Below are 23139 nucleotides of genomic sequence, written 5' to 3'. Positions count from 1 at the left end.
CCAATCCTCTGGGGACGGGACGTGAGGCTTCAGATTTTCATAATGTGTCGCTCGCCCAGTACTCAAGCGATAGAACCGTCCTTGTTGATGAACCTCCGTTATCATGAATGGTCCCCTCCACTTCTTGAGTAGTTTCTTTGTTCCCTTGGGCGGTATGACATTTTGGAAGACCCACACGTATTGGCCCACTTCATATGGCTTTGCTCGTAATATTTTTTCGTCATATTTCCTGCGTTGCCTCATTTGCGCTTGCGCCGTGTTCCTCCTGCATAGCTCGTTCAACTCCTGTTGTCTTTTGATCGCTTCTTTCACGTATGCCTGAGGCGACGTCCTTTTCCCTTCGTATTCCGGGTAAAAGAATGTCAGAGGCATTGCTCTCTCCCTGCCCGTCAACATCATGAAAGGACTGATGCCCGTCGTTGAGTGCTGTGTACTGTTGTAGGCTCCTACTACCTGTGGCAGGTATTTGTCCCAGTCCGTCATGTATCTTGAGCAGTACACCCTTAACATGTTGACCAGTGTCCTATTCTGTCTCTCTACCAACCCATTGGTCTGTGGATGATAGGTCGTCGAGTGTGCTTGAGCAATGTGCGATCTCTTCATCAATTCTTTTGTTAAGTCCCCCACGAAAGCTTTGCCGTTGTCCGACTGGAAAGTCATTGGACAACCATACTGGGATATCCAATGCGTTATCAAATGATCACATGTCTCTTCGGCCGAGGCTGTCTGGCACGGAACCGCTTCCGCCAACTTTGTGAAGTGATCTATTATAACCAGTATCTGGTTATATCCCGACTCTGTCATGCAGATTTTTTGATGGTCTATCTGCACCACTTCATTGAACTCTGAGCTCTCAACGGACTTGAGGGGAAACTTCATCTTCCTTGGGTCTTTTACCTGGAGACATGCCAGGCAGGCATTCACCCATCTCTCGCAAGCTTTTCTCATTCCTGGCCAATCAAACCTGTGAAGTATCCTTTGTTGTACTTTGTCTATCCCCTGGTGGCCCATCTGGTCGTGTGATCTGAAGAGCACCTCCGTCTGGTACAATTGTGGTAGTATAATGAGGTTGTGTTTGTGTAATATCTTTTCCTCATCTCTCCTCTTGCACGCTACCACCCCATCAGCTGTGTAATAAAGTAAGTCTTTCTTTTCTTTGTAGAATTGGCTCAAGATCTTGTAGCTGTCTTCCTCAAGTTCCCCCTTCTCCTTGACCCCCGACTGGATCCATTTGGAGAGGTTACTTGTCATTTTGTCATTCTTCTGGGCTCTTATTAGGTCTGACAGCCTATATCTCGCCTTAACATGCTCCTTTAGCGCCATGATCTGTCCATTCATCTCACCAGGGTTGTGGATGTCATCACTCAGTTTCACACATATCATCCTTTTCACGAGTTTCATATCATCTTCTGGCTCCAGATTCGTCCTGATGTTTGAGTTGCATGATAGTTCCCTGAATCGTTTCCTTGCAACCGCAATTTTCTCAAGTTCCTCACCACCTCGCATCTCCTGTATGTCCATGTTGTATGTTTCTGAAGATGGATCCGTCTGTAACTCCCTGTCGTGGTGCCTTGTCTTCTCTTCCGCCAATATCATGCACAGACTGTCTTTGTTTTCGCTGCTCTCATCCGAGTCTTCATCCCATCCTTCACGCTCCCCGGACAATTTTCCTTCTCTGGTTCCTTCTTCCGTGAACCTGGAACACTCCCCGGACTCTTGACCTAGTCCCAGGTGTTCAGTATCTTCTTTGAACGTCACTTTCTTTTTCCTAACCTTGGTCTGCTCCAGAATGTCTTCGGGGATTTTGTCAACTAGTGACCGCACGACATCTTTGCTGTCAGTGACGCTTCCTCTTGATGAGTCAGTATCGTTCACTGTCTCTTTTCTCCGAAGTATAGTGACTTCCGGTTCCTCTTGACCCTTCTCTTCGATCACGGGCTTATCATCTGATAGTTTCTCGAGCAACCTCATTAAGTCATCATCTATCTGTGCAGTTCCTGCTTCCACCTGGTTAAGATCATAGCCTTTTGCCTTGAGCGTCTCCCTCACGATCTTCGACTTGCTCTTCTTCAAGATGGTCTTCTCTGGAGGCTCTTTAGGCAATTCAGGATGATCTTCTATCGGTTTGCCTGACTTGTCCGGCCATCTCGTGAGTGGAAGACTGTCGTGCGTTTCCTTGTCCATGAATGAGAAACCATCTTTGATTTCAGGACTGTCTGCTTCTCTTTGCTCTTGTCTCTCATTCTGTCGGCATTCTGATGTTTATCTCGTGTTCTATGCTCAATTATCATGTTGTATCCGTCCAGGCGAACTATCCACCTCCCAATGTAACTTTGGTCCATTGAGTACGTTTTCAGCCAGCTCAGTGCTCGATTGTCGACTCGCAACTTGAATGGCTCACTGCCCAGGTATGCCCTGTATTTCTCGACAAAGGTAACCACCGCGAACATCTCTGCTTTTGGTGCTCCGTACTTCATTTCCGTGTCACTCAGGACTTTGCTCCCGTACGCTATTGGTCTCAAGACTGTCTTCCCATTCCATTCTTGTTCTTGGTGTAGAATCCCAGAAATCGCGACTACTGACGCATCCGTGTCCAGCACGTACATCCCTTTCTCGGTCGGCATACCCAGTACTGGTGCCTCACATAGCTCTTTCTTTATTCTCTGGAATGACTCTTCTGCTGCGTTGTTCCACGTGAACTTCTTGCCCTTGTGTCTCATTAATTGTTGCATCGGGTATACCTTGTCTGTATAGCCTTTGATGAACTCTCTATAATAGTTAGCGAAACCCAGGAAGCTCATCAACTGGTGCTCCGTCTTCGGTGATTTCCAGGTCAGGACTGCTTCCACGGCGTCCGTATCAGGTCTGATGCCGTGCTTGTCTACCATCCTGCCCAAGTATTTTATTGAGTCCTTGAGTATCTCGCACTTTGATGGTTTACACTTTAGCCCCGACCTCTTCATGCATGCAAACACTTCGTCAAGTCTCTCAATGTGGTCTTCTAGTTTTGGCGTCGCTATTACCACGTCATCCACGTAGCACATTACCAGGTTGCCATACTTCTTCGTTACGCCTATCAGCGCGTGTGCCATCAATCGCTGAAACGTGGCTGTGGCATTGCAAAGTCCAAACGGCATCCGTTTCCATTGAAACAGACCCAACTCGCAGGCAAACCCTGTTTTGTCCCTGTCCTGCTTCCTTAGTGGTACTTGCCAAAAGGCCGAGCCTAAATCAAGAATCGTAAAAAATTTTGCATCACCTAACTTCGAGAGGCTCTCATCGATCCTAGGTATGGGATAGGCATCCTTCGCCGTGACGGAGTTCAGGTATCGAAAATCACAACAAAACCTCAACTGGTCGCCTTTCTTTTTGGCCATCACTACTCCACACGCCCACGGTGACTTGGATGGTTCTATCATGTTATACTCAGGTAACGTCTCGATTTCTTTTCTACACGCGTCCGATTTGTGTGGGGTCATGCGCCTCGCCCCCTCCCTGTGTGGTGCCGCGTTTTCCTCAAGTTCTATTGCATGCTCAACGAAATTACAACACCCGATATCCGCCTTATGCCTCGAAAAAACTTCCTCGTTCCGCTCTAGTACGTCCTTGATGGCTTCGAGCTGTTCATCTTTCAGTTTGCCCTTCAAATATTCAATCTCCGGCAGAACCGGTTTTTCATTTTGCATTTCATCTAGTGTGGGTCGCTCTGGAAAGTTCGAACAGCTCGACAGCCCATCATCCGTTTCTGAATTAAGTGATTTAATAAGACCTGAAGTATCTTTTATTTTCTGCAATCGTCTCAAGATACAAATTTTGTCCCTATGATTGGGACAATCAACAACTTCATATTGTTTTGAGTTCTCGATCTTTTCATATCGAGTTTTAACCGGTAAAGCATATCCCAGTTTCCTCCCTCTCTGTATCGTGATCGGTATATCAAGGGTATTCAACAAGACACTGACGCAGAGGCCGCTCTTCGTTATCGAGAAGGATCTTCCTAAAACAGCAGCACTTTGACTATTAGGGTTCGGAACTACACACACTTGCTTGCTGTCACTTAGTTCATTGTAATTTTTCATCCTCAAGTCTACGATTGCCGCTTCATTCGCTTTTAGCCTCACCCTCCTACTCAAGAATACCGGTGCTTTGTTTTCATTTGCCATTATTAAATTTACCGGTTTGATTGCGTACCTCCTATCCGGGTTCCGTATCCTGAACATTGCGTTATTTAGATCAATCGTTACGTCGAAATTCCTGATGAAGTCTCTGCCCAAAATGATTTGGTCAGATTCATCTAGGTTTTCTACCACGATAAAGCTCATCCACAGGTTACGTTCCCCCAAGTTGAGGGCTATTATCGGCGTCCTGCCCAGCACCCGAAGGGCCCCTTTGTTTGCTGCTGACAGCCGTATTCTCGAGTCTATCAAATCACCTTTGTCAAAGCCCATCCGCTCCCAAGTTTCGATTGGTATGACGCTCAAGACTGCTCCCGTATCAAGTAGCCCACGTAGTTGAGTCTTTTTGCCACTTATGTCTAGCACGTGCCCTGTCACATCTGCCTCTGTCCCGATGTGCATCGCATCTTCTTCAAGCATAGCGCAGTGTCCAATCGATCTCACTTTCAACTCTTCTTTCCCTACGTAGATTTGCCCACTTAGGTCTTCGTCACATGTTATCATTGTCTTGGTATAGATGTTTATTCCATCTATATTTAGCATCACCTCGTGTGGACCATAAGCTTCAGTATACCTGTTGTCAACACGGACCGACTTGCTGCCCCCTCTCGTGAGTAGTGCTCTCAGCGCTCTAGAAGTCGTTTGTGGGCTTATACAACTCAAGTAATCTGCGTACACGTCAATGTGCATTATTGTCTGGTCGCTCGGTTCGCTCAAGTTTCTGGTTACCTCGTGGCCGCCCACTGTGATTATCGACCTTATTCTAGCCCCGATTTTCGATATGCCGAATGGCTTTCCCGTCACCATTTTTACAGTGTTACAATTCCCGGTCATTGTTGAGCCTGGTACAGCCTCTGGTGTTGGGTTTGATCCGGTTAATGCCTCATTGAAATTCTGTCTTTCGATCTCCAGCTTCAGTCGTTGCTCTATTTCTTTCGCAGCCAGATCCTGTTTCACTTTGGCAATTGCTTCCGTTGCCGCTTTCTCATAGTTTATCTCTAGAGAGTTCCTGGCCGCGGACTCTATCGCACCATTAACATGTGTTACAGCGTTCACTGTTTTCGTCGGCAATTCCGTGCTTGGTGCTCCTAAGTTCCTAGATTCAATCTCGTTTTGTTTATTCCGCTGATTCTGCACTGCCGCTAATGCCAACTTATGTTTGGGGTGACTCTGGTCCTTGACCGCTTCCCAGAACAAGGGACAATCCATTCTGAAGTGCCCCTCCTGGTTACAGAAGAAGCATCTTGCGCCTATCTTGATGATTAAGCCACTATAGTACTCGTGTTCCTCCATCTGGCTCATGTCCTCCTCATCCGGTGCGTATCCTAGGCTCTTCATGCCTTGTTTGTATGTTGTGCAGTCAGCCACGTGGTGGTCCGCTGACCCGCAGCTCGCGCATGATCTGCGCTTGTCCATATCATCTCTAGGTTTGTACCATGATGACCTCTGGGGTTGGCCTCCCCCCTGTGTGTTCCTGTTTTCTGAATTTGAGTATTTCTTGGGCTTCATCAGCATGTATTTCCTTGATTTCTGTCTCATTTCTTCTGGGGTTGGTGCGCTGTCTTTCGACAATGTGTAGTATGTTGCTAACATTGTCCTTAGGTCGTCACTTTTTACCCCATCAATGAACTTCGAGGCAATGCTAAAGTTTCTTCTGTTTGTCGACTCCTCTGGGTCACTCCTTCTTCTCAAGCTCTCGAAATCATCTAGGAACCGATCTATTGACTCGTCGTCCCTCTGCCTTCTCTTTTCAAATCGCATCATCGCTTGGTGACCCTTCATGCCTGACCCGAATCGATTCAGCAATATCTCGAAGATCTTGTCCGCGGTGTCGCGTTCTTCTTCTTTCTTTGCGACCACGCATTTTAATGCCGTGCCTTCTAAGTTGCTGAGTATGGCTGTGCATGCTTGTCTTTCATCATTTAAGTTATCTTGCTCTAGGTGTAATCTCATCACTTCCACCCAAGTGTCGATGCATCCATCGGAGTCGTCTTTGAATTCCTTTGGCTTCTTGAAAGTTTTTCTTGATTTTCAGTCCCTCCTATCGCTCGAGTCAGTGTTCCTCGTGGCGAAGGCATCTAGAGTCCTGTTCATCATCTCCCAAGTGCTTGCCCATGTCATAGCATCCGGACCTGCGTTGCTGTTAGCTGTTGAGTCCCCCGGGCCAGTCGTTGTACCCGACGTTCCATTCTTCATGATTGTTTTAGCAGCTGTTGGTGCTATGCTCACCGTATCCCGGGTTAAGGGCAACGGTGTCGATTGTCGTTTGCCCCTTTGTGGTTCCACAAAGTCAACTCTGGTGCCTTGCGTGCGATCCGCTGCCGGTCTTTCTTGTGAGGTAGAATTTCTCAAGATTGCATCCAATTTCGTCTGTATTGCACATGAACTTTCGGCCTGATTTTTGCTCATTGTGTCCATTCTCTTTTCCAGGCTACCTAATTGGCTGTTGACATCATCATATCGGTTTTTCAACTGTTGCATATCTTTTTTGATGTTCTTATCTCGTTCTTAATTGGTGGCTTCTACCTTATCTGACATCTCCTTGAGTCTCTCATCTGTTGCCTTAGCCAGGTTAAAATAACTGTCCAGATAATCGTGTTTGTTGTATCTTAATTCTTTTCTTATCACTTCTCTGTCCTCTTCGCTGTGCTTCAGTTTTTTGTCGATCTGATTCAGTTTCGCCATCAAGTCACCTAGCTCAATAGTAGCCTCTTCATGGTCAGCCGTCGGTCTGTCTTCGGCCGTAGCTTCTGCTTTATTTTGTTCCTCTCTTGGATTGGCTTCTGTCGTCTTCGTGCTCACTGTCCCAAATGTTCGTGCTCTTTCAGCTTTTGGTTCTTCAGTGATGTTTTCTTTAGTTTTTATTCCGACCATCATCGCCAACCTTTCTGTAAAAGATGTCTTTTTTACTTGAGAGTCTTCTTTCACCGTTTCTTCGGTGTTGCCTATTGCATCTTCCACATTGTCTATTGGTGAGAACTCTATGGGTTTCGGGTTTGGTTCTTCTGCATTGGGCATTGGATAAGACTCCGTCGTCTTTTTCTCCAGTTCATCTACGCTCTGGTCTGGTGTCTATAGGTCGATTTCGATTGTAGGCTCCACCTGTTTTTCCCTCGCATCTTCTCGCGTCTTGCTCTCGGTGCCACTCCTCGTGCTGACCATGCTAACTGAAAAGTTATTTTTTGTTTTGCCTGGGCCCCTTGATGTCGTTCCACGCAGCGACGAGTTTTATTTCGTGTTTGATCCACTTGACCTTTTTTCAAGCACCGGTACCCTACTCCGTCTCATTATTTCTATTTACAATTGCCCTTATTTACAATATTATTATATACACAATTATATTCTAAGAATAAAAAATTTTGTGGAAACAAATTCTTAAAAGAAAATATACAACGTGATAAAAACCTTGTTCCAGTTCTCTAAAATCTTCGAGTAACTTTCTTTATTTGTGGTCCCAACCGTACCGGGTTCCAATTAGTCTTGTTCTGTCTTAATTCTGTCTTAAAACAACTTGTTGTAATTTTACTTCAATTTTTATACTGTCCTAAGACTTCCAGTTACCGTCCCTACTCTTCTTTGTACCGTCCCAGGCTTCTTTCTACTGTCCCAAGACTGTTCGGTATTGTCCCAGTACTTCGTCAGTGTCCCAAGACCCTTGTCTTGAGAGTACTATCCCAAGGCTACTGTCCCAAGGCTAGTGTCCCAAGACCAGTGTCCCAAGACTACTGTCCCAAGGCTAGTGTCCCAAGACCAGTGTCCCAAGACTACTGTCCCAAGGCTAGTGTCCCAAGACTACTGTCCCAAGGCTAGTGTCCCAAGGCTAGTGTCCCAAGACTACTGTCCCAAGGCTAGTGTCCCAAGACTACTGTCCCAAGACTACTGTCCCAAGAATACTATCCCAAGGCTAGTGTCCCAAGACTACTGTCCCAAGACCACTGTCCCAAGACCCTTGTCCCAAGACCCTGTCCCAAGACCCTTGTCCCAAGACCACTGTCCCAAGACCACTGTCCCAAGACCCTTGTCCCAAGACCCTGTCCCAAGACCCTTGTCCCAAGACCACTGTCCCAAGACCACTGTCCCAAGACCCTGTCCCAAGACCCTTGTCCCAAGACCACTGTCCCAAGACCACTGTTCCAAGACCCTGTCCCAAGACCCTTGTCCCAAGACCACTGTCCCAAGACCACTGTCCCAAGACCACTGTCCCAAGACCACTGTCCCAAGACCACTGTCCCAAGACCACTGTCCCAAGACCACTGTCCCAAGACTGTATCAAGACTGTTCTGGTCCAACACTGTCCCAGGACTTCTTTGGCACTGTCCCAAGACTGTTGACAAGTGTCTGAGCGGTGGGACCTCTTTCTTCTTCGTTATGGGGACTTCTTGATTCACTGTACCTTGTACCACCACTCAAGCTCTAGTAAAATTTTCCCAAAAACCCTCTCTTAAAAGCCAAATGCTGACCCCCCTTTTTCTTATTTCTTTTTAATTACCTCTCTTTCAATGTTCCAAGCAACTTGAGACCAAAACCTGTGCGCAGGTATCTTGTGATCACCTGTTCGTATAAAAACTAAACACAAATCCTCACCAAAATGCAACAAAAATCCAAGCTAGAAAAAGTAATAAAAACGGAAAGATGAGCGCACCTAAAATTCAAAGGTGACAAATGTCTACCTTCTATCGAAAAAATGTCTGGTACCTAATTGCCACGAGTTTCCTTCCCCCCTGCTAGCGATCTTATGGGGTATCACAAAAACTGTCTATGTCCGTTCCCCCCTACCGATCCGACCAGGGTACCTACCTTAATTTTGGATATCCGCTTCCTATGACCAACGCGTGTAAATGACTAATGTAACTAAATCAACGATGTCGACTAATTAGTTACTCTAATTTCCCCCTTTTTACAATTTACAACCGCCAACCTCTAACTTAACCAGCCCCCCTTCTAACCTCCCCCCTTTTTAGCCCCCCTTCTTTAGCCTAAAATTACCTTAAGCGCCGAGTGCTAAACCTCTCAAGAGAAAACCGTAGATCTGTCTCCAGGCCTGCTCAAGTAAAAACGTTTCTCAAAACCGGGGGATATCGCTTATCCAATTTTACACTTACTTCCTATAATGTAATGTGAATTTTAACGATACCCATTCTGCCCAACTTGAAAACTCGAGAACTGCCAAATCCTTCTTGGCTACTTTCCCACTCGACTGGTCACCTCTTCCAGTCCAGTCTCCTATTGGTTCAGCTCAAGTGCTCCTGAACCACTTTCCCACTCGGCTGGTCACCTCTTCCAGTCAAGTCTCCTATTGGTTCAGCTCAAGTGCTCCTGAACCACTTTCCCACTCGGCTGGTCACCTCTTCCAGTCAAGTCTCTTATTGGTTCAGCTAAGTTCCAAGCTATCTGAAAACCCTTGACAACGCCCCACACTCGGGCTCTTTATTAAGGTTACTGGGTTAAATTACTAGGTTGATCGAAACGATCGAACTTGTAAAACAGTATGGGCATACTATTTAATTAATATAAAGGTTTGATCCAACTAATCTGGTGTCAAAGTCACTGTCTTTTTTCGTTTTATGGTTTTTGTTCCTTTTTCTATTCTTTTTTGGTTTTTGTTTTGCTTTTTGTCTTTTTGCTCGTGTTTTTGTCCCCCTAGTTGCCCCCTTTACTCGGTTAGCTAAGCCTCGTTCGGAGAGCGTACCAGGAAGTTTTCTCGAGTTTTCTTAAAAAGCTATCACGGTACAACCGGAAGGTTTGCACGTTCCTGTCGAACCGCACCGCCGGTACTCTAGAATGGGCATTCAGCCCGAAGCTGTCTCAAGTGGGTTCGACTCCGTAGTCTTGATGTCGTAAACACCCAGGAGCGCCATAAAAACACTATGTAACATTCGTCTACTATAGTCACACATGAGGCTTAAGAAAAATAGGCCCTATAACTATTGGCTCAAGAGTCAGGGACACTATCTCTTGTGTTTTTCTACCTCAAATCAGTCGGAGCCAATTCGGTTCGTTTGTGACATGAGACTACGACCCGTTACAGCTTAAAGGCTACTACTAAAATATCCCCCACTCTAGAATTAAGAACGTCCTCATACTTAGGTCTCTAGATACCCAAAATACATGAACGCCGTTAAAAACCGGGTTGGAACAATCCGTTACGTTACTTTTTATTAGACAGTGGAACTTTGATCCATTTCAGATGGATCAACCTAAAACTCGCCTTACCTCAACATAACAATTATAAAACACACTCTAGAAATTTAAATTAGTACTCACATTGTAGCACGCTCAAGAAAGGGAAGTACTTCAGTCGGTAATTAACTCGAGAATTAAATAATGTAACTAAAATGAGTTTAATGTTTGTCAGCTTTAACAACAAGAACAAGTTTGTACTCTAGACTATAGTTTCTCGTGAACCATTGGGACACTCAAGCTGTCCACCTTTCCACCGAAGGTTCACTCTAGTCCAGTTCAGAATAATACTCCAGTCAAGTCACAATAATCCAGTTCGTGGGAATACGCTTCTTTCTGTTTCGAATGGGACAGCTCTACTCTAGATTATTACTGTGACGGAAATTGCGAATAGCAATTACCTACTGATTTATCTTGCAACTTTCCCGCGATTGTCACTCGATTGTTCTGACTTCTCTTTTTTTTTACTTTCAGTTATCGCGAGAAAATCGTGCATGAGAGGCTCCATTCGAATTTTTGAAAAATTAAATTTCACCCCAAAATTAAGTGTTTTTTGCTTCTCTCAAGGTCAAACTTCCAAATATGACCGACTGGCACAATACTTTACTCTTCGCTAAAAAATTCCTAGGATTTTGACTGAAATATGCGATGAGGGGAATCCTGACTGTAACCTCGGTTACTCATACGTTTGACCTTCTGGAATCAGGTCTTCGAATAACCAATTATTTTCAGAGAAATGACACGAATAACTATCAAAGGAGGTGTATGGCGGAATACAGAGGTTGGTTCACGAGCAATTTAATGTATTAATTATCAGTAGCGTGACTCCAAATAACGTAATATTTTTAAGGATGAGATTCTCAAAGCGGCTGTTATGAAGTATGGGCTCAATCAGTGGTCTCGAATTGCCTCTTTGCTTCATCGAAAATCAGCAAAGCAATGTAAATCAAGATGGTTAGTTTTCAATTTTTAAATCTGATTGGCTTTATTCCCAACCATTTGACTCTTTTAGTTTTATTTACGTTACTTTCCCTTTTTATGAAATCTAATGGTTTTGTGACAGGGTGAAATGATGAAGGAGTTTTGAAGTAAGCTCGGTTACCATGATAATTTCTGACCTGATTTATCATTATCATTGCGATACGCAACGGTATTGCAATCGGGTACTTCGCTTTCTTCCCCGGAAATAACTTTGTTCACAGGACTCTCTTTTCATCTGGACTCATTTCCTGGAATCTCCTTTAAGCAATAGGTTTACCCCTACGATTAAATATTTTAAGTATCTGTCTTATACGAAAATGTTGGTTGTAATTTTACCAAATCGATTTGTCTTTTTTTCTTTTTTCGGCTTGTTTGGTTGCGGCGTAAATTATATCGTTTTAGTGATCTCGTTTGCGTTATATCGTTCGACGAGCGATTTTATTTTGCGTGTGTGTGTACTTCGAGGGTGAGGGGGACTTGATAACTTTTTCTTAGTCCTAAAATGTTTAATTTTTTTTCTGCTTTTAAATTTTTTTCGGCTTAATTGGTTTCGGCTTTTGTTTCATCGCCATAATAATTTTTTTGTGCGTGTCTGCTTTGAGAAGGAGGGAAGTGAACTTGATAATTTTTACTAGCCTTGTATTTTTTTCTACTTACCTTTTTTCGGCTTTATAGATTTTGGCTTATATTATATCAGTTTTATGGCCGCATATTCCGTCGTTCGACAAGCTGTGTGTGTGTGTGTGTGTGTGTGTGTGTGTGTGTGTGTGTGTATGTATGAGTGTGTGTGTGTTGTCAGGGTAAGGGTGACCTAATAACTTTTTATTAGTCTTTTTTGTTTTGGTTTTTGGCTTTTTTATGTTTGTTTTTTTCCCGCTAAATAGGTTTCGGCTAATACTGTCGGATTAGTGTCGTCATATTGTTTCATTTGACCCTAGAATAATGTTTGTGTGTTTGTGGGGGAAGGGGACTCAATAATTTTTTTTTCTAATTTTTTTCGGCTGAAAGGGTTTCTACTAAGATATTTTCGGCTTTGTTACCGCTTGATAAATTTTCTTTCGATGCTAATTTTATTTTCAATTGTCTTGACAAATTTTCGGTCGAAAACTAGGCTATTTTTTAAAAATAGATCTAGAGTTTTTGACATTTTCATCCTTTCGGTAAGCAAGGGTATTGCTATCGGGTACTATTTTTTTCCCCGTAAATAATTTAAGCACAGATTGGTCGAATGTGTAGGAATGGTAAGTTTTATACTTGCTCAATTTCTTGAAAACTCAAATAAAACTAGCTTTATTTAGGTAATAAATAGGTGTAGTCTGTTTCCGGTGTTAGTTTTTTTTGAATAATTTCCTTGAGAAAATGTAGATTTTTTTTCGGAAGCGTGGTTTTTGGTCTTGTTTCCGTTGCTTCATTTCGTTTTTTTTTAAAGTGAAATTTGTTTTATTTGGTATTGTTTTTTTCAGCTTTTTGGTTATTGATGGATTTTATTTTGATTTCCATTTTTTACTCTTGTTGGCATTTGATTAGTGCCGATTTTTAAATAATTTTGTTTTTATATAGTTTTTTTTCGATTAAACGGTTTCGGCTTTTGTTTTATGGCACTTGTTTTGAGAGAAATGAACGTAGTGAGTACTCTTATACAGGTTTTGGTGACTTTTTTGTTGTTCTTTTTTTTTAAGGAAAAGTCTTAAAACTTGTTCACGCTCAATTTTGATTTTCCACGGTTTGACTTTTGGCTTGTTTTTCACTCCAATTCATTGCCATTTTTAAAAGGAAGGCAAATGCCAGTATCGAACAGCAAGAATGAAAAGATCACGAAAAACGACTTCTAATTTCGAAAATTGAATTAATTTATCAGATTTCCGAGCGAAATAAAAATGTTACCTACTGATGCAGTTTTCTCAACTTGGGGTAGTTTTTATCAAAAAAAGCCCCAATCATAAAATGCTCGTGAAAGTCAAAGAGCTTTATGGCCATCATTTTTTTTTCTCGGAATTTCGATTGTTGAAGTTTTAAAAAAAAACAAATCACTTTGTTTTCCTTCTTCGCGTTCATTACTCTTTTTTAACTGTCATTTGGCTATATTTTCAGTATTTGAGCAATAGAAAAAAAAACGGTAAAAATTGAATTGTTTCGAACTTCCTTAACTCTGCTAAAATTTTGTCGGCTTAGTTGCCACACTACACATCTTGTTTCTCCTGTAAGCAACTCTCAATGGAAGTGAAAGTGTTATTGTTTTTAGGTTCAAGGAGATTTTTCCAAATCAATTTAGATTGTCGGCTTAGTTGCCACATCACTGATTTTCTTTTTTTGTGCTGTAGGCAACTTTCCTTGTAGTTGAAAGTGCAAGTGCTGTTCATTCTACTCTCAGGTGGAAGTTAAAACTAGAGATTGTTTTCTGAATTCATATTTTTTCTGCTCAACTTGTGTCTGCTCAAATATAGTCTTCTATGTGTCCTCTTCGTAAGTTTTTTTCCGTTGCTAATTGAATACTCAAACTTCTGGAATGGTCGCCTAGAAAGAACTTCTATCGAGACATACGAAAATTTAATTTATGGTAGAACTAGTTTTTTTCAACGTTTTCCATTTTTCCGACTTATGCTTTCATGTTTGTGTTTAATCGCAAGTGAAGCGGAGCGCCGCATCGCTTCTGTGAAAAAATTGGTTGTCCATAGTCTGGTCGTTTTCAATAATGATCGCTGAAGAGAAGTTATAGTTTAAACTTATGGGCGAACGTTTCAATTAAGGTACGAGTGGCTAGACCCGAGCATAAAGAAAACAGAATGGAGTCGTCAAGAGGATGAAAAGTTGTTGCATCTGGCTAAGCTGATGCCAACACAGTGGAGAACTATTGCTCCTATTGTCGGACGGACAGCTGCGCAATGCCTTGAACGATATGAATATTTGCTGTGAGTGATTAATGTTTTTCACAAGCGTTATACTACGCGGTACAAGAAAAAAATTGTCTGTGCATATTTTTTGGCAAATATTTAAGTTAGCATGCATACGAAAGCGTGAGCGGAACCTTTTTGATAAAACTCAAAACGTACTTCTTTTCCTTAATCTTTGATTAAAATTTTCTGTTTTTTGGTTTTGGCTATCGCCAGTTATTCAAAGTAATTTGAGCTATGGCCAGATCAATTGTCATCTTAAGTCAAGACTTTTTTTAATTTCAGAGATCAGGCTCAGAAGAAAGAGGGGGGTGATGATTCACATGATGCTCGAAAACTCAAGCCGGGAGAAATCGATCCAAATCCAGAAACAAAACCAGCCAAACCAGATCCAATTGACATGGACGAAGACGGTTAGAGAGTTCTTTAAATAAGTTTTCGGTAGCTTCACAATTTCAAGTTTTATCAAATTCAGACCGCAGTGAAATGGAGGGTTCCAAAAAGAGGCCAATTTCGTTTGTAATCTGACCGGAAGAAATTTTTCTGAAAGAGTTATAAAAGTAATTACGCTTTCTTTAAATTAAAAAATATTCAGAATTGGAGATGCTATCTGAGGCGAGAGCAAGACTGGCAAACACACAGGGTAAGAAGGCGAAGAGAAAAGCACGAGAGAAACAATTGGAAGAGGCGCGACGTCTCGCTTCTCTGCAGAAGAAACGAGAACTGAGAGCGGCAGGCATCAAGTAAGAAAAAGTCTGAATTTTAAATGAAAAAAAAAACACCGAAATTAAGTGTTTTTGACAGTGAATCATCAAAAAAGTAGTTGCTAGTTTTTTTTCTGTTCGATGAACCTTATACTTTTTTTTTGTGAAAGGTTTGTACAAATAGTTCAAAAAATTATTGAATGTATACCCGCAAGCAAAAAACGTGCAATGATTATTTGAAGCTATAGTTCCAGTAGTAGTAGAATAGGCTTCAGAGCGATTGCTTGAGGGAATTTCACCCTCTTACAGTCGACAGTTTATCTCAGTTTGTTGTATACATTGCAATTTCCACATCTGCAAAAGAGTTTCCATGTGCATTTTCTTGAAGTACTTCTTATGTATGTAGTCCAGAGTCGCTTTGTTTGTATAAGATTGAACGCTGGGCGCGAATGAGACAGGTGTAGAGATGTATCACTAGTCTGAAAAAGTTGTCTGTTCTTTGCAGTCGACTTTTTCAGGTTTGAAAATCGACCATTGATGATTGTCGGGTGATTTTACTGGCTTCAGGAGACGTTTGATGCATCTCTACATTGTACTGATTTTCGAGCAGGGCTAATAATATTGATATATCGTGCATTTCAATATATAGGTTCAGAGGGAGAAGATTGAGGTCCCGCAGTCTTTCAGTATAACATTTACTTGGCCCAATAATCCATTTTGTTGCTAGATTATGAATCTGTCAAGTTTTTCCATATTTGATCTTCTAGGGGCCATGCTTGTGATCCGTAGGTAACTAGGAGTACAACATACCCAGTATATGTGTTTAGCTTGTTGGCAACAGTACATTTCTCTGTGAGACTAAGACAAAGTTTTAAAATTTGTTTTTGCTCCATTTTAATTTTCGTGGTTTGACTTGTGATTTTTTTTAAGTTCAGTGCATTTCTATGGTCAAAAGGAAAGTAAACTCCACTATCGAACAGCAAACTTGTAAAGGTCCCAAAAAACGGAAATTAATTATCAGATATCCCAGCGAAATAAAAATTCTGCCTATTGATCCAATTTTGTCAAATTGGGTTAACTTTAACAACAAAATGTCCTTGATAAATTGTTCTTCAAATTCAAAGAGTTTTAAGGTCATTTATTTATTTCGAAATTCAAAAGTTGAAGATTTGTGAAAAACGAGTAGTTTTTTTTCAGTTTCATTTAGTTCATTATTCTTTTCCAACTGTTAGTTGGCTATGTTCGTTCCATGAGAGCTTGCAGATGCCATGAGACTCGGGTCTTGCTGGGAATTTAATGAGGCCAGATTTTTGTTCAATAGAGTTTTAAATCACCTTTGAGGCTGAGGAGCGTTGATTTTTTGATGTTGGGTTGTTGACTTTTCACTTTTCTTGTTTGCAGTTTCAAGGTAAGTTTGGTTCATTATGATGGCTTTAAAGCCGTCCACGTACCCAAAGCTACATATCACTTCCATTCGTTCAGGGAGATCATTGATGAGTAGTGGGAAGAGCAATGGTTCCAAGATTGAACCTTGCGGAGCTCTACTAGTGATTTCTCTCAGGGTTGAGCTCAATTCTTCAATCTTAACGCATTGCTTCCTCTTGGTTTGGTATGAGTATATCAGGGATGGAGTTCACCTCGAACACTAAAAGTTTGGACCTTCTTGATCAAAATATCGTGAGGTACAGTATCGAATGCTTTGGCAAATGCGAAGTAAAATGCTGCAAGATCTTGCAGATCCTGTTGATCGTTCAATTCGTATATTCAATCAAGGAAGAAAATCAGTTGAATTTGGCTGATCCTCGTTTCCGTAATATATCTTTCACTTCACTGGGAGTTTGACAAATATGACATTTTCAAGCACTATTGACCAACTGCAAAGTAGACTGATTCGCCTCTAACAACTGTTTTCAGCTGTGTATCCTTCCTTGAACACTGGTGTTACTTGGATAATTTTTCCACAGCTCTGGAAAAATGCCTTTGTTAAGGCAGGTTTGACAGACTAAGATAGGTGATTCGCTTAGTTTTGCCAATATTGTCGTGTCCCTTTGACTTATTGACATTTAGCTGCCACATTATTTCGCTGACTTGACTTTGGTCGACATTAATTCTGGTTAGCTCATTTCGTTCGAATTTTGTTTCAAAATGGTTTTCATTGTGCCAAACACGCTGACGAAGTGGTCATTGAATAGTTCGCATTTTTTGTTTTCATTGGTTGATTCGATGTTTCGTTATTTAACCGTAAGTGGTATTTTTGGTGTTTAATGTATGCATTTAAGATATTTTGTTGATTCTTATTGAAGGTTCTTCCTTCCAAGACTATTTCATACTGCGCTAATTCATCTTCAGATAACTTTCGACAGTCTTTCAAGACCTTGTTTTGGTCTTCTTTTCATTGGTTGATGTTTATTCATTAGGTAGCAAGTAAGTGTCGAGATGCAGGGTTGCCATATTGAGCAATATTCTATCATTTTAAATACGAATTGGTCAGTTTTCTCCCATAGCCATTTGTACCATTGCCTGATCTTTTCGTTCACATAAATAAAGCACGGGATAAATGGTTTCGTTACTATTGAAGAGTTTAGACTATCTCAATCGGCCATTCGAATGCATATCGACGATGTGTGGTTTTTGGTAAATTAGGGCTGCTAAAGGCGGCAATTGTAGTGACAAGCCGTTTGTGGTCAGAGAAGTGACTCGTAAGTTTATCTTGAATATTGTTGTCGATTTGACATTGTGTGACTATTTATGGGTTGTCACATAGCAAGACGTCTAGTTGAGTTTGCTTTTGCGATAGATTTATTTAAATTTTTTACCCAGTAGTTGATTTTCATACAAGTTCAGCGAAGGAGTTCTTCGCATGTGATCTGTTCAAAGTTTGTATCACTAGTGATTTTTGGGTCACAGTTGTCATTATGGCTTGCTAATTTAAATTTTGCCACTTCAGTCATCAAATTTTGATAGCCTTCTATGGTCCACTGGTAAGAACTAGGAGTGGGTGCATTATAGTTAAAGCGTAAAATAATTGCTCGATTTTTGGAATATTTTCCTAATGAGATGATCAGATTTGGGACTTTGAATGGAATGTGTTTTGTGTGTGATCTGATTTTTGATGGCAATGAGTACATCACCGGGTTTTGTTTTTACTATTTTCTGATGTTCTATCGTTTCGACAAACTTGATGGTGTTCTAGGAAAAGCGAGGCAGTTGATACATCTTGAGACAGACAATAGTCTTCTAGTCTGCTACTGCATATGACAATTTCGTTCTTTTGTTTGTCCAGGATACTTTGGGTGTTGAGTGTCAACTTTTTAAATCGGTTGTAGTCTTTAGTTCTTAATAGGGGAAGATAAGGCCGGGACAACAAAGTCCATTTTTTAAGCTGATTTAACAACGGGCAAAGACCGAGACAAAAGGTCCAGTTCTAATGTATAAAATTTAAAGTAAAATAAAGACGTGAAAATGACGTCCAGTTCTTTTTTTGTTTGTGCACAGTTAGACTGGAACAACATAATCCAGTTTTTTAAATCTTTTGCTCAGCCGTCTATTACTTCCTCTACTTACTTCTTGAGATTCTTCTTCTCGTCGTTGTTTTATTTTTTAATTCTCATGGGACTTGTCTAACAACAGTTCTTGAACCGATTTGTCTTGGTTGCTTGCTTTCGGGTGTAGGCTGACACCGGGTTTGCTGATGACGTATTGTCGTAGTTGTTCAGCTAGTTGGATGAGTATCTTCACTGTTCGTCGGGTAAAGGGCATGATGTAGAGAACTTGCACCAATAATGTAAATCAGTGAAATATGAGGCAACCACGGCTACCTTGTAGAAACATAATGAACTGAAACTATGTAATAATAACTATTTAACATATTCTATATTGAACGAGATTCGTTAACTTGTGTGAGGAAAATAAGCGTAGCCACTAGTGCTCATTGCCGTTGTGATGAACAAGGGTTTTGTAATCAGGCATTAGACTTTTTCCCTTTAATTTTTTGTGGTGGCGTACCTCATGCTTGAAGGACCGAATGCTTGAAATTAATTTTAGCTTACTTTCAGCCAATCAGAATTGAGTATTCAAAATCTCAAAGTAAATCGCGAAAATCTCAAATTAAGAAAATAAATCCAGGCCCTTAGTAATAATATTGACCGATTAGATAAAAAGCAGATAAGTTTTCAAGACTGAAAAATTCCTATAATTTTGGCATCATTAATCTTGATGTTTATCCGAATAGTATTGCGGTTGTAACCCGCAATTTTTAATATTTCTGTTTATTTTCCACTGATTTAATACATTTTCTGCTAATATTGACTTCAAATGTGTGAAGGGCATTTAGCCAATAGAAACGCTTAGCGATTTTGATTGGTTGAAATTTTTCAAGCATTCGGTCCTTCAAGCATGAGAACCCTCCCCATTTTTTGTTACAGAAATGACGCCGCTGCTTAGGAATCCAAACGACTGAGTTTCTATTCCGGGCAGAACCAGATTTTTGCTGTGCTCTGAATCAATGGCTGTTTGTCTTGGATTTTGGTTCTAAGTTCAAGTTTGCGTTTAAAGAAATTGGTTTAAATATAACTTTTTTTACCAGATGCTTTCATTTTCGATCCCCGCAGTGGTTTTTTCAAAAATGGTGTATTTTTGTCAAGCATGGTTTTTACTGTACTTTTTGTAGACCTCGAGAATTCAACAGACGAAAGCGTGGTGTAGACTACAACATTGAAATTCCGTTTGAAAAGAAACCGGCGCCTGGATTTTTCGATACAGCCGAAGAGCACGAAAACAAGAAACATTTCGACTTTAATCGGCTTCGACAGAATGCACTGGAGGGAGAAACACGTGACGAGGTGGAGGCGAAAGAGAGAAGAAAAGACAGAGCGAAGATGAAGGCTCTAAAAGAGGATGACTTGCCGGCTGCTATTTTGAAGACGCACGGGTCAGTGATGCCGGAGAAAAAGAGAAGTAAACTGGTGCTTCCGCAGCCACAAGTGACGGACAAAGAGCTGGAACAAGTAGGTTTTCGACTACATAGACTTCGAATACATGTCTAAGATGACTAAAAGTCCAAAAATGACTGTATCTTCGACTACATGTCTAAAATGATGTTTATAAATCACAGATTCAATTTTCCTTAATTAATAGTGGTTTATGTCGAATACATATGAATTTAAAGTACGTGGTTTTGAAATCGGCAACATGTTCCAGCTTGGAGAAATTTTAATCAATTTCTGGCACGCCAGAATGATCTGAGCTGCTGATATTTTCCTTTAGAGATGAATTAATTTTAAGAGTTAACAAATTCAGTATCAAGCTGAACGAAAAATTCAAAGTAGATAGATATACCGATATCCACTTCTAATTAACAGCCCCTGAAAATTCAATCGAAATAGCAGAGGTTAGGCATCCAACTGACTATAGACAGAAAATTTAGGATAAAAAATTGGCTTTAGGAAAAGTATTTTAAATTAAATTTAAAAATCAGTAAAATACACCATAAAACACGTGGAAAATTCTCAATTTGTTTTAATCAAAAAGTCATCATGAAACTGCTGTGAATTCAGTTCGTGTTTAGGTAGTTAAAATGGGCCAAGTTTCGCAGCTGATCAAAGACGAAATGTCATCCGAGGCCGGCGGAAGTGCGACTCCATCTAGTGTTCTGTTGGACAGTTACCACGTGGCAGCCAGACCAGGTCTCCCGAGTAGAACACCGAAGACTCCGGCACCACAGAACACAGTCATGGAGGTGAGAAGATGTACATTTGAAATACACAATTAAAGTTTCAATTATGGAAGCGTTTAAAAGTCATCAGCCTGTTAAGTGTCAATGAACGTAGAGAAGACTTTTAAATAGGTCTTGCTGTTTTTCTTAATTTCAGAAAAAAAGATATTCACATTTAATTTGCTCTTTTGCGGTTTGTTTTTTGAACGAGTCTTTGAAGGTCGGTAATAACTCTTTTAGAGGTCGAGTTAATTTTTTCAAGACTGTTCAATAATTTGTTCATGCTCAATTTTGATATTTTTGCTGTTTGACTCTCGATTTTTTCAAGTTCAGTTCATTGCCTTTGTTATAAGCAAACTCCACTATCGAACAGCAAAAGTGTCAAGGTCAACAAAAACTTGATTGACTGTTAGTTTTGAAAAGTCAATTTGACTTTCAGATTTCTCAGCGGAATCTTTACCTATTGATCCATTTTTCTCAAATTGAGTTAATTTTACCGAATAAGTGTCGATCATCAATTGATCTTCAAATTTGAAAGATGAAATTTTTAAAAAAAAATCTGTTTTTTGTTTCTTTTAGTTCATTGACCCTTTTCCAACTGTCTCTTGGCTTTTTTTTAGCACAGTCTTTCTTGTTGGTATTGTCAGTGATGCGAAGCATAGCTTCGCCTTTGGGTAAAAAATTGTTGTAAAACATGAAAGCGAAAAAAATATCTGGTCAATTATTTTTGATGCCTGAATTTCTGCATGAAGTTATGTTTTGTTGGTCACAAGTTTCAGCTTCTAATTAGAAGTTTTCAATCACACGCTCTTGTTAAGAGTCGATGAACGTACTTCAGACTCTTATATAGGTCGTGATTGTTTTTTTTTTCTTGAAAAATCTTAAACTTGTTCAGGCTCAAATTTGCTTGTTCGGGTTTTGGCTTTTGCTTTCTTTTTAACTGCAGTTCATTGCCTTTCTTTAAAGGAAGGCAAACTCCACTATCGAATAAAGAAAGTGTAAATGTCACAACCAACGTGATGGATTTTGAGCTTCAAAAGGGGAATTAAGCTTTCAGACTTCCCAGCGAAAAAAATGCTTCATAATTGGATTAGTTTTTCAAAAAATGTCAGTCATAAATTGTTCTGGAATTTCAAAGGTCTCCAAGGTCATTTTTTGTTTTCTTAATTGAAGTTCGAAGGTTGATATTTCTGAAAATTATAAGTCAGTTTTTGTTTTCTGTTTACTTGCTTTCTTTGACTCTTTTCCAACTGCCTGTTGGTTTTGTTTTTATTGGAAACATCCCGATTTCAGCATTGCAACATATCTAAAAGTCAAACTTCCATAAAAGGAAATTTCGTTATTTTTGGTGCTTTCTATCTGAAGTACAGTGCGAATAAGTGCTGGTCTTTTTTCAATTGCTGGGTTGAAAGCTATGTCAGATATTTTGCCAAGTTAAGTTCTTTAAGAGTAATGAACGTAGTGAAGACTCTTATATAGGTCTTGCTACTTTTTTTGAAAAAAAACATGCCATTTCGAAGAGCGTAAAGTGATGTTTTTTTTGAAATTCAAAAGATGAGTTTTTTCCAGAAAGTCAGTGTTTTTTATGTTTACTTGCGTTCAATACTCTTTTCCAATCTTATTTTTCGCATGTTCTTACTTTTCGCAATACTTGCGCTGAATCAAGTTATATTTTCCATGACACCGATAAGCAAAGAGATCGAACTGAAAGAGTTACTCAAAGAGTTATGAAAATATTTTTGATGAGGGTTTTCTTACTTTGACAATTTTTGAGCTCGTGGAAATGCGAACGGGGAAATGGCGCGAAAAAACGTGAACGGTTTCTAGTTTGGAAAATAGTTTTGAGACTCATAATCTCCTGGTCGCAGAGCGAATCCGAGACGTTGACGAATTGTTACTAATTCGAGGCTTATTTCTTATTGTACATTATTGAGCTTTTTTGTCGTCTTCTCGCTAGTGTTTGCGAAGCACAACTTCGCCTCTGTCTTCATTTTCGTATCACAAGTGGTGCGAATCTCAGCTTCGCCAGTGTCAAAATCTCTGTACAACGTCAGTCAAAAATTGTAAAATATGAAACTGAGAAATCAATCTTTTTTGGCTAGCTGAATTTCATCATGATTTTTTGTGTTAAACCACACGTTTCGGGTTCTAATCGGAAATTTTGTACTACGCACGCTCCCGTTTGCTATTGGACTATATAATCCTATATTTTCCAGGAAGCGAGGAACCTACTCGCCATGACGCAGCAAGAGACACCCCTTTTAGGAGGAGAGAACTCGGCGATGGTAGGTGGCACTGGCTTCGATGGACTCACTCCCAGAACTCAAGTAGTGGCTACTCCCAATACAGTAATTGCAACTCCTTTTATGGGAACTCCGTCTAATGGAGCAACAGAGGGTAATTATAAACTATTATTTAGAATTTCTGGTTGAAGTGACCTGGCAAATGCTTACAAATTTTTGATCTATGGGTTTATCCTGCATAATTTTTTAATG

At 40.5% G+C, this 23139-nt stretch overlaps 1 protein-coding gene across 1 annotated transcript in view; it reads left to right on the top strand.

Moving 5' to 3' along the window:
• LOC134852970 (cell division cycle 5-like protein) overlaps positions 1-23139 on the top strand; it is a 164859-nt gene that overhangs the window by 128802 nt on the left and 12918 nt on the right. Inside the window, exons 2-9 of the mRNA XM_063868861.1 lie at positions 11086-11136; positions 11206-11309; positions 14084-14245; positions 14513-14640; positions 14823-14970; positions 19601-19941; positions 20502-20668; positions 22861-23041. Of these exons, the coding sequence (XP_063724931.1) occupies positions 11092-11136; positions 11206-11309; positions 14084-14245; positions 14513-14640; positions 14823-14970; positions 19601-19941; positions 20502-20668; positions 22861-23041 (1276 nt within the window). The 5' untranslated portion in view covers positions 11086-11091. The remainder of the gene's footprint in view (positions 1-11085; positions 11137-11205; positions 11310-14083; positions 14246-14512; positions 14641-14822; positions 14971-19600; positions 19942-20501; positions 20669-22860; positions 23042-23139) is intronic.

This window comes from Symsagittifera roscoffensis, chromosome 8 (genome assembly GCF_963678635.1).
Source record: "Symsagittifera roscoffensis chromosome 8, txSymRosc1.1, whole genome shotgun sequence".
NCBI lineage: Eukaryota > Metazoa > Xenacoelomorpha > Acoela > Convolutidae > Symsagittifera > Symsagittifera roscoffensis.
This window is presented reverse-complemented; position numbering and strand designations above follow the sequence as displayed.